Here is a 12,310-nt window from a genome sequence, read left to right as displayed (position 1 = left end):
ACAAGGTCATTAAGATAAGATGGGGCCTGATTATTTAAGACCTTGTATGTGAGGAGCAGGATTTTGAATTCAATTCTGGATTTAACAGGAAGCCAATGAAGGGAAGCCAAAACAGGAGAAATCTGCTCTCTCTTTCTAGACCCTGTCAGGACTCTTGCTGCAGCATTTTGGATTAGTTGAAGGCTTTTCAGCGAGTTTTTTGGACATCCTGATAATAATGAATTACAGTCGTCCAGCCTGGAAGTAATAAATGCATGAACTAGTTTTTCAGCGTCACTCTGAGACAGGATATTTCTAATTTTAGAGATGTTGCGCAAATGGAAGAAAGCAGTCTTACATATTTGTTTAATATGTGCATTGAAGGACATGTCCTGGTCAAAAATGACTCCAAGGTTCCTCACAGCATTACTGGAGGCCAAGGTAATGCCATCCAGGGTAAGAATCTGGTTAGATACCATATTTCTAAGCTTTTCAGGGCCGAGTACAATAACCTCAGTTTTATCTGAATTAAGAAGCAGAAAGTTAGCGGCCATCCAGGTCTTTATGTCTTTAAGACATTCCTGCAGTTTAACTAATTGGTGTGTGTTATCTGGCTTCATGGACAGATAGAGCTGGGTGTCATCTGCATAGCAGTGAAAATGTATGGTATGTCTTCTAATGATACTTCCTAAGGGAAGCATGTATAATGTAAACAGAATTGGTCCTAGCACTGAACCCTGTGGAACTCCATAATTAACCTCAGTGTGTGAAGAGGACTCTCCATTTACATGTACAAATTGGAGTCTATTAGATAGATATGATACAAACCACTGCAGTGCAGTACCTGTAATACCTACAGCATGTTCTAATCGCTCTAATAGGATATTATGGTCGACAGTATCGAATGCTGCACTAAGGTCTAGCAGGACAAGCACAGAGATGAGTCCACTGTCAGAGGCCATAAGAAGATCATTTGTAACCTTCACTAAAGCTGTTTCTGTGCTGTGCTGAGCTCTGAAACCTGACTGAAACTCTTCAAATAAGCCATTCCTCTGCAGATGATCTGTTAGCTGTTTGACAACTACTCTTTCAAGGATTTTTGATATGAAAGGAAGGTTGGAGATTGGCCTATAATTAGCTAAGACTGCTGGGTCTAGAGATGCTTTTTGAGTAAAGGTTTAACTACAGCCAGCTTGAAGGCCTGTGGTACATAGCCGATTATTAGAGATAGGTTGATCATATTCAAGATCGAAGAATTAATTAATGGCAGGACTACTTTGAGCAGTTTTGTAGGAATAGGGTCTAAAAGACACATTGATGGTTTGGAGGAAGTAATTATTGAAGTTAACTCAGAAAGATCAATTAGAGAAAATTCAAGTTCAAAACACCACGAGGACCAACTGCAGGTCTGAACTGACTCTTTATCTTTTCTCAGGAGTCGAGGAAACACAGCAGGCAGTGAAAAGATCAAATCATTCACTCATTATATCAACACAGCTGCACAGTGGAGACATGACTTTACTGTGTTATTTTTAAAAAGTGGATATTTTGTGTATACTCATAGTGTAGTTATTTGCAACTTCTGCAATTAGGCCTCTGCATTTAATCCATTCAAAAAGTGAAGAAGTGGGCAGCCACCAATACAGCTCAGGGTAGCTGTTCAGTGAACCCTGACCTTCCGATCATGGGGCAAGCACTCTACCTTCTGAGCTTTCTGTGCGCGAAGGTTTGCCATTAGTTGTATAGGTGATAGTTTTACATTGTGGTATTTAACAGATTTGCTTGACAAGTGAATAATTCCTAGCTCCCTGGGAAGTTAAAAAAAAAAAATCTTTGAGCTTTCATAAGGAAGGACATCTTTACCAAATAAAAGATGTGGAGGTACCTGCTGTGGTGACCTCTTCTGAATAAAGGAGCAGCCAGAAGTTTAATACTCTAGTGGATACAGCTGTCTTTCCAGCATGCTTCCTGTGTAGATTTCCTCCGAGATGTATCAAAGAGAGATGTGTGTCCAAATGATATAGAAACATGTTTTTGGTAGCAAATGTGCAGATATACAAAAACAGAGACAAGTTTGTGTGTTTGTCTGTTTGTGTGGAGTTGTTCTTTATGCTCAAATCAACCTGAGTGTCATTTCTCTTTAGTTCTGATCTCATTGCTGAGCTGCACAACAAACCAAGGTCAGTAACCTTCTTCTGTCACAGTTTAAACCTGAGAAATGCTCACTGATATGACCTGATTGGGTTCATGTTTCACAATAGATCTCAGCTTTATATATGAATGAATTATTCTGAAAAGCAATTATTTCAATGTGGCATCATATTTGTAAAAAATCATCAGTTTTCATTTTAACCCTCACAGCTCGTCTGACTGTGAGTCCCAGCAGCTCTCAGTTCTTTGAAGGAGACTTTGTGTCTCTGAGCTGTGTGGAGGACGACAGCTCTGCTGGATGGACTCTGAGGAGAAACACAAGCAAAGGAAACATCATTCAGTGTGGAGATGGATGGGGAACATCATTTAACTCTTCCTGTGACATCAGTTACATCGTTGAACGAGACAGTGGAGTTTACTGGTGTGAGTCCAGAGAGGGTCCCATCAGTAACATGGTTAACCTGACAGTCACTGGTAAGCTGAGTGTGTGGAGTTAGTGTTGATGAAGCTGTGTGTAAATGGATGAAATGCTGTAGTTTGTCTCTGTGTTGAGGTGGATCAGTGATCCTGCAGAGTCCTGTCCTCCCTGTGATGGAGGGAGATGACGTCACTCTGCTCTGTAAAACAAAGACCACTCCCTCCAACCTCCCAGCTGCTTTCTATAAAGATGGCTCCCTCATCAGCAATGGGTCTTCAGTTAACATGACCATCCAGCATGTTTCCAGGTCTGATGAAGGCCTCTACAAGTGTGACATCAGCGGTCATGGAGAGTCTCCATCCAGCTGGATCACTGTCACAGGTGACACACTCACCTGTCTGTGTTTCTGCAGCTTTCAACATTCACAATGTGACGACAACTTAATGACTGTGTTTGCTTTATTTAGGGGAACACACCACCACACCTCCACCTACATCCACACGTCCTCCTGGTTCCACCTCCATCACTCTTCCTACATCACTCTTTTATCCTGTAATTCCTGTGTTGTCATCAGTTTGTGTTGTGGTTCTACTGGTGTTACTGGTTCTGCTGGTAAGACTATGTCGTCACAGGAAACCTGAAGGTCAGTTTCTTTAGATTCATTTTTTTCTATAATATTTACAGTAATTAACTTTACTGTTACATTTCAGCATATCAAGATATGGCAGCAGAAGATGGCATTACAGAGAGTGAAATCAAAATATCAAACAGTCAAATTGAAGGAACACAAGAAAGCACAGGTAATAATGATGCTCGTGTCTGTGTTTTTTTTTTTTCTTTTGCAAACAACAGCCCTGATGTGACCCATAAAAAGGATTTACATCAATGTTTGGGACTGTAGGCTAAGATTTACATTGCTAACTTCTAATTATTAGACAATGCATTTCAGGTTATTTCAGGGAGTACCAAGTAGTTTAATGAAGTACTTTCTTCAGTGAGCACTTAAGTAACCTTGTACACTACCTTCAACATAAGTAACGTAGGATATGCAATACATTACTTTCTGATTGACCCATAAACTATCCAAAACAGCAGGTCTGAGACTTCTGAAATGCCACCAACAGGACTTTGCTGTTTGTTGTTTGCCGTCTTTGCTGAAAGTATTCTCCAAATACAAAAAAAAAAAAAAAAAAACAAAAAAAAAAAAACACACAACTAACTGGGCTAACTATCTTGCACACTTTTATCCCAGAGAGGATGTAGAGCCCATCCAGTTTTCCATGACCAGGATGTAGGCTGAACTGTTTTTTGTTTTATCCAAGGTTTGATTAATCGGTGGACTTGTCAGTATTCCTGGCATTGACCTTCTTAGGGAGGGTAAGGAATATGAGCCTCCTGAAAATAAAATACACTCTGTGTCTTTGGATTTGAAATGTGAGATCATCACCTAATGCTACTAATTCAAGGCCACTGTTCCCGATGTCCAAACAGTGGTATGGGGGTGGTATGTCAATTACAACACCCCCATTGCATCCAGAGACTTCAGGACTTTGGTTTAAATATTAACATCACCAGTTTCCTTTCTCATCTGATCTCAACAAAATTTACAGACTGGGCGTGGTGTGACTTTTAGTCCATTTTTTGCCCAGAGAACATCAGCAGTGCTTTAGAGGAATAGAAGTCCAAAATTTCAATAAATCCAAAATGCAGCTCAGATTAGACAAAGATTCAATTTCAGGTGAATTATTTATACCACTGCCAATTTACAACAAAAGTCACCTCAAGGTCAGTTTGCTACCTTGTGCTCCTCAGTGCACGCACAACGTTTTTGCAGGATGAGCAGGATACATTTGAGAGTTTAACTCAACAGAACAAACTTCCTTTGACACAGTTCTTTGTTTCTTTTCAGGCTTCTTAAAGTTTAAAACCACAGCAGCAGCTTCCTGTTTTTGATTTCAGTTAGCTTCAGTCTGATGCCGATTCTCACCACAGAGTGCCCTGCTTTAGCTAACAATAGCGTTCATTACGAGAAAGTGTTTGCTTTGTCTGTGGTAAAGTGCATCAGCCTGCATCAAAAAGGGCTTTGTGGTCGTCCATGTTCTCCTTTCACACGAACACCCGCCAGTTCTTTGCTGGTTCACAGCTATGATCTTAAGAAGTAGAAAAAAAACCTTTGAAAACCTGCTGCTATTTCTAAAAGTTATATAAAGATCATTATTTCATCTTTTCATGAAGCTACATAAACATAAATAACATTTTTTTGCCTTTTGTGCTTTATTATGCAGAGGATGATTCAGCTTTAGTTTACTCAATAGTGAGAAAAAAACCTGGCAGTTATGGACAAACAACCATCAGCCCAGAGACGACCACAGGTACAGCTTTTCTTTATCTTCATCTTTAGGCAGACATTTCATTTCCTGTCATACAGCTCATGGTCCAGAGGTAAATGTTCACACTGAACATGACCAGAGTTTCTAATAATGGGGTCAGTTTATGTGCAATGCCTGTGAGTCAAAAGCTCAGGTAGAGGGTGACGGTTTTTATTGTTCTTAAATTTAATTTTAAAACAAACCTAACACTTCTATTTTCTATTTGTGCTTCCAAGCTACTTCCTGCTGCAGTGCAAATGAAGAGCACTCATTATCGTTATTATTTAGCTTCGTCCATTTGTCCAATCCAGCCAGCTGCCACCTGGTGTGGGCTGATGGGGTGTGAAACATCCAAATTTATGAATATTTGGCTGAAGTCCCAGTTATGATTACTCTATCCCATTAAGATATTTGCATTAAGTGTAACAGTGCTTTTTAGGAAGACTGCACTTTTGCACTCACAATAGCAAACTCAAATAAGGAAGCAGAACATTTGCACGAGAGATTCACATTGTGATTTGCAGCTGATGTGGTTTCCAGCAGAGTCAGGACTGCGTGTTAGGGACAGAATCATATTTACTTCCGTTTGATCTGTGTTTGTGTTCACACTTTAAACCAGAGTCAGACGTTATCTACGCTTCAGTGAAGTGATGCGAAATTGAAAACTACTTTGGATGGACATCATCAACCACCAGTCCAACCACTGATGCACACTGCTCGTCTCTAACTGCTCCCTGCAGCACCTCAGACCACAGTACCTCCGCTTTATTTTCATGTTTCCTGTGTTTTTGTCACTTAGAAAACCACATCATATTTTCAAAATTGTTTCTTCCTCCATAATCTTCAGGAACAATATAAATATTTAGATATGTATTTATGTCCTCAATAAGTTTAGTGATATTTATATTTATTTGTGTTTGATGTTCAGTTTTATGAAGCTCAATAAAGTTTTGATCTTACTTTGGTTTTCTCACCTGGTTAAGTGGGTTTCACGACAATTTCACATGAAAAAGTCAGAGCGTTCTCACTCCCGAGGCGTAACATGTCGACGTTTTGTCACGTCCCGCGGCGTTTCTGAGGAACGCGAAAGGAGACCTTCGGCGTTCTTATGGTACGCGGCGGGTTATGGCTGGAATCCAGTGCAATGACGCTCCCGCGGTAATGGACGTTCCAGCCCTGTATTCCAGCCCTAAACCTAACCTTATCCCTAGCCCTGACCATAACCTTATTCCTGACCTTAACCAGGACTTTAATGATGTTAAATAGCGTGTTTCTAAGCGATTTGAAGAAAAAGAGCGAGCATGTGTAGATTCATTCCAGACGGTTCTCATATTTCCTCTTTTTTCCGAGGTCGTCATTTAGGAACGTGGTGGGTAGCCGAAAACGTAATATGATGACGATTTGTCACCTAGCGTAAAATGTTACGCTTTGGGAGTGAGAACGGGTTGGAAAAAGTTGACTTCATTAACTTCACTAAGTGCACATGCCTGCTTTCAGTGGAAAAAAAACAATGCAGACTAAAACCAGCATGGCCCTAGCTGTAATCTTCAAAGAAATGTTTCAATACAGGATGTGTGTGTTTAAGACTATTTCACCCAGAAACCAACCAGCAGCTAACATTGCAAAAATCCGGAAAAGTTTCTTGTAGCAGCTTCTCAAGAGAGCTGAAAATGTTTCAGTTTCTGATAAAATGCAGAAAATATGACTCAGACTGGACCTTGCTCTGGATAATAGCCCCTAAACCAGTAAAGAGGCCGGTCTGATAACCTAAGTGTAGCTTGGAATGGGCATGATTTACATTTAAAGTCTTCTCCCATCTACTGGTATAAATGGGTGTTACATCTGCCTTGTGAATAATACGTTTGACCTCTAAAAGTTGTCTGCAGGGGCCCGTTCTTCGTACCTCGCTAAGTAAGTTAGCTGGATGAGATTGTTGACGATTTCGCGTGATCCTGGATCGTTCGGTTCCCCGAAGCTCATCCGGGACTTGCTGTCGTAGCAACAGAGCCGTAAGCGTAAACCTGCTCGGGAGCAGGTTTACTTTATGTAAACAGGATTAGATCGCGGCCACTCAGGTATGTCCGCTTCATTTATACGAAAGCAACAGCGATATTCCACCACTGTTTCACCATAAATAAATAACATCAATGTAACTAAAGATAATGCAGCACCTGATCCTTTTATTGATTTCACACAGATACATACAGGTCATTCCCTAAAAAAGGGAAATGTACTATTAACATTCTATTACGTGTATGTGATTATTACAGATGTAATTCATATTTTAGAGTAGCAATTGCAAATTACTTTGTGCAATCAAGATGGGAGAGAGAGAAAAAAGGGTGGCCTTTTGTTGTGGGCAGTCTGAGGTACACCTGTGCACTATTCATGATGTCAGATCAGCATCCTGATGTGGCACACCTGTGAGGTGGGATGGATTATCTCAATATAGCAGATGTGCCCACTACCACACATTTGGACTGATTTGTGACCACTGTTTGGGAGGGATGGTTATATTGTGTATCTGGAATGAATTTTAGGTCTCTACGTCCATCCCATGGGGAATGGGAGCAGTAACAAAGGTGTTGCGTTTATATTTTTGTTGAGTGTAGCTCATCTGTCCTGGGAGTGGCTCAGGATCACATTTAAAGTCTGCTTTTAGAGTATTGAAAGTTGAAGAAAAAACAAATTCCAAACTTCAAAGTAAAATGTGCTCAAAAGATGGTCAGGACAATGATTACAGAAAGCTTTTATTTATTTATTTATTTATTTATATCAGTCAAAGTCCTTAAGCAATGGAAGGAAATTTAATAAAAAGAAGAGTTGCACTGTAAACGCATGAAAAAGTGTTGACACTGATGATGAAACTTCTTATGAATAAACATCTCAGATAAGATATTTAACATGTAATTAGATGTTTGCAAAAGCACAAGGTGCCTCATACTTCTTAACAACTGTACTCTATAAATTACCTGTTTAAATTTTAATTGGGCTTACAGATTGTATTATTAAGGGCCTGGCTTCTTTAACTGACAGGTGGATGATGACATCAGCTATTTGGAGTCCCTGGACGTGACCTCGGCACATTGGAGCATTTTTAATGAAATTATCTGACCAATAACATGGCTGCTGTGTTTAACTTTACCAACAGTTGGTTCAAGACGTCTGAGCTCCAGTTTTGGTGAAATTTGAGGATTTTATTTGAATATTAGAGCACCAGTTACCAGGTTCCTGTGCGATGGATTAACTGTAATGTAAAGGCCTGTTTAACTGCAATCCTTCACCTGTTACACCCGTCGCACAGTCAGGTTATCATAAACGTGTCGTTTGTCACATAAAAAAACAAAACTATAATACATTTCCTCCCTGGGTTGTCGTACTCTTGGGTTGCTGTGTATAACCAGCTGTTTACGGCCCTGCTTTTTTGTCACCAATATCCAGTGTCATTTGAAATACAACTACAGCGCTCCACCAACGCTCGCTGGGTCAGTAGTTTCCTGCTGAACAGTCCAGTTGTGCTCAGTGGTGTGTTTGTTGTTTCCACCTTCAGCAGGACTTTTCTTAGATGTGTGCAAAGGATCAAACTTTTGTGGACTATCCAATGTAGCTGTGTTTTTTCTAAATTGCCACTGGAGGCTGACTCCCTGCCAGAGCTGCTATTGTTGTACCTGCCAGGAAATGTGAATATATACTTAAAAAATATCTGCAGTGGTATTATCGTGACTTATGTGCCCTAGCAGCTACATAAATCAGTTATATACAGTCTCTGGTGACTGCCCACCGTTTGGTGCCAGTCTCAAGTGTCTGACAGAGGAACAGCAGTTTCTGTTGGTACCATCATTTATTATTTCATCAGATTTCATTAACAGACATCTAAACAAGGTCCTTACTGGATTGCCGCTGTTAAACCAGATGACACTCTCTGCTGCAGGAGTGGTTGCCGCAGGTCAGAGGTCGTCCGCGGGGTCGCTTGCAGGAGAAACGACCCTGACGATGACACGGCACCGGGCTGACCTGCCGAGCACAAACGGAGTTCAGCACAGACCCTCTGTCATTAGATCTGATGACCTCGTCTGGAGGTGAACGAGTGCCTGTATATAAGTGTGTTAAATACCAAATGACTAAATGAGATGAAATGCAAGAGAATTAAAAGAGCGAGAGAGATACAGAGAAGGACAAAGCAGATGAATAGAAGGAGGAAGGAGGAGGTCAGAAGGACAAACTAATAATGAACGGCGTTTGGAACGAAGGAACATGATGGAAAGAAAAACATTAAGGAGGGGAAGGACGGTGGGAAAGTAGCACAGATAAAAAGAGGAGTGCAGGGAGGAAGTAATAAATCTACAAAGACAGATACGTGGGCATTTAACTTGTATGTTTGCTGAACGTCTGATATTTAATGACAATAAGGATTCTGATTTTGATGCCTGTCTCGTCCTTACAATAGAAACTGTTCTGAGGTACAGTCTTACAGGCTCCAATCTGAACTCTCAGCACATGAGTTCAGTGGTTTTGGTAGTAAACCTGATCCTGTTATGATGCTGCAGATTTGGGGTTTTGTCGTTTTCTCTCTCTCTCACTTTCACTTTGAAAACTTGTGTCTCTAAGTCTCAGGTGTACTCATGGTTCGAAGCATTGTGATGATTCATTTGCTCTACTGCGCCATCAAATGGACAATTCAAGTGAAACAGGCTCTTTGATTATCATGATGTGATGTGTAAACCTCTAAACTGAATAAATACATTTTTTCATGGTTATTTATCCCGAATATTGTCTCAGTATGTCTGATACAAAAGAGAAAGTGGAAACTATCAGGACAGAGTTTTGGTATGATTGTGTAACTGTGTAATCATGCTTATGTACATCTGGATAATGACACAAACTGTGTGGCGCTTCACTTTTTAATAAACTAAAAGACAGAAATCAGATTATAGGATTGCTTTCTAAAGCATATAGTTAGGGCTGGACCAGGTGACCCTGAATCCTCCCTTTGTTATGCTGCAATAGATGTAGGCTGCCGGGGGATTCCCATGATGCATTGAGTTTTTCCTTTCCAGTCACCTTTCTCACTCACTATGTATTAATAGACCTCTCTGCATTGAATCATATCTGTTATTAACCTCTGTCTCTCTTCCACAGCATGTCTTTATCCTGTCTTCCTTCTCTCACCCCAACCGGTCGCAGCAGATGGCCCCGCCCCTCCCTGAGCCTGGTTCTGCCGGAGGTTTCTTCCTGTTAAAAGGGAGTTTTTCCTTCCCACTGTCGCCAAAGTGCTTGCTCATAGGGGGTCATATGATTGTTGGGTTTTTCTCTGTATCTATGAAGCGCCTTGAGGCGACTTTTGTTGTGATTTGGCGCTATATAAATAAAATTGAATTGAATTGAATTGAATAGTGTTGTTTATTTGTATTATGGCACTTATCATTCGTGATATTTATTACTGTGTGCACACCTTATTAGGAGAGATGAGATTAAAAAAAAAATTCTTCCTGGCTGGTTTCGTCAAAGAAGAAATGCTCAAGTAACTATGTAGCACGTATGTAATCCAATTCCATAACACAGTGTGATGTGACGGGGAATCAGCTGTGTTTTGCTGCCCATTTTATTTTGAATCTGGCGCAAACCGGCGAGCCTGAATCAGTCACGTGGTACGGACTGCCCGCCAGGCCTCGAACATCACTGCATACGTAATCGTATCAATTTCCGTAATCTTAATTTTGACAAATTAATTACAGAAATTAATTAATTAATTAATTAATTACAGAAAGAAGGACACTGAGAGAAAAAGAGAGCCCGTGCTTTAACAATGGCTCCGTGCAGAGGTATATATGGACACGGACTCATTTAGCTTATATAGAATTGGCTCCCCATATGCTAATCCAGACCAAAACCTCAGGTTCCATCCATTGACTCACTCTGTCTCCAGTTTCCGCAGCCATGCTTTCTCATTTGTCTTCTCCAGCGCTGATAATTGGTGTCTGTCTTGTGTCAGTAATGTAAAAGACGGATTTAATGCGACATGACCAGCAGTCGCTTTCTAAAACATCAGATATGCATCGGATTCAGTACCACATATGAAAGTGACTTAGGTGGGATTTGAAAATATCGGATTAGTGCTGTTCAAACTGTCATACCATGATCGGATATGGGTCGCATAGGGTCAAAAGTCATATTTGATGCACTTCTGCCTGCAGTGTGAACGTAGCCTTAGGAATAGAGAGCTCAGTGTCACGGTTCTGGGTCCGTTGGACCCAGTATTTTGAGTTTATTATGTTTTGGTTTATTTTTGCATTATGGATTGTTTTCTGATGTTCTGGTGCTTTGTTTATTGTTATCATTATGGATCTGTTTCTGTTATTCTTGGTGAGGGATCAGTTCTTAGGTTTTGGGTTCTCATGTGTATTGCAGTTTCTGTTCAGTGTCATGTCTGCATCTGGTTTAGTAATTCTTGTTTCCTGTCTTATTGTGAAAGTCCTTGGTTGTGTCCAAATTCATGGGCTGCATCCTCCTGAGGCCGCATTTGTAGACCGATTACGTCACAGCGACGCGCCGAAGGCTGTCCAAATTCGTAGACACCTCCGAATGCAGCCGACAAATGCGTCCTCCTTTTCCCCGAATTTGAAGGATGGGTCGGGTGTGTCCTTCGTGGCCCACCATATCCCAGAATTCATAGCGCGGCCCAGCCAAACTCCAGTTTCCAACAATGGCGGCCGCTACTAAGTTTTAAAATTACTCATACTAATCTTTCTGGGTCACAAAATAAACTTTCAACATATTTTCAGGCAAGAAAGTAGTTGTGTAAACATCAAATATCTGCTCGGTTTATCAAGATATCGCATATTTGCAAAAGTGCTTCGACGTTTTCGGAGGCGTCTGCTACCCACCAGCTCGACAGCTAGCCGGAGCTCGAGGGTTACTGATGCGGCTGAGAACGGCACAACTCCCGGCACATCATTTTCAGATCACCGCGGACTTTCGCTGCTCAGGTTAAACGTAATATATAAGTCACTTAGACAACCTAAAAATGTTATTGTTGGGCTTTTTTCAGTGTTTTGTTTGTTCGTGAGTCAATCGGTTTGGCTGAGATTAAAGTTATTAGATTAGATTAGATAAAATAAATTTATTAATCCCCCGGGTGGGTTCCTCCTTGGTTTTTACACAGCTGACTAAACGTCAAACAGAAAATTGATTAAACAGAAGTATGAGACAGTCGAGAATTTACGCGAGTGTCCTGTTATATTTTAGATAGCAAGGAGCAGACGGCTGAGTTTATTAAACTCCACCGAGACAGCGGTGACGCTAATCAGAAGGCTAGACCGTCCAATTTCATGGCCGTTTACTTCAGGCCTACCCGACCTTCTGAGGACCCGGCCCAAGTATACCGCGAAGGCCG

At 40.9% G+C, this 12,310-nt stretch overlaps 1 protein-coding gene across 1 annotated transcript in view; it reads left to right on the top strand.

Annotated features, from left to right (window-relative positions):
* Window positions 1–12,310, top strand: part of LOC146635167 (uncharacterized) — a 53,646-nt gene that overhangs the window by 8,486 nt on the left and 32,850 nt on the right. Inside the window, exon 5 of the mRNA XM_085350048.1 lies at window positions 3,015–3,078. Within this exon, the coding sequence (XP_085206174.1) occupies window positions 3,015–3,078 (64 nt within the window). The remainder of the gene's footprint in view (window positions 1–3,014; window positions 3,079–12,310) is intronic.

The sequence above is a fragment of the Diplotaxodon limnothrissa genome, linkage group LG3 (genome assembly GCF_057381915.1).
Source record: "Diplotaxodon limnothrissa isolate DT_005_m linkage group LG3, D_limnothrissa_male_GT1.1, whole genome shotgun sequence".
Lineage (NCBI taxonomy): Eukaryota > Metazoa > Chordata > Actinopteri > Cichliformes > Cichlidae > Diplotaxodon > Diplotaxodon limnothrissa.
This window is presented reverse-complemented; position numbering and strand designations above follow the sequence as displayed.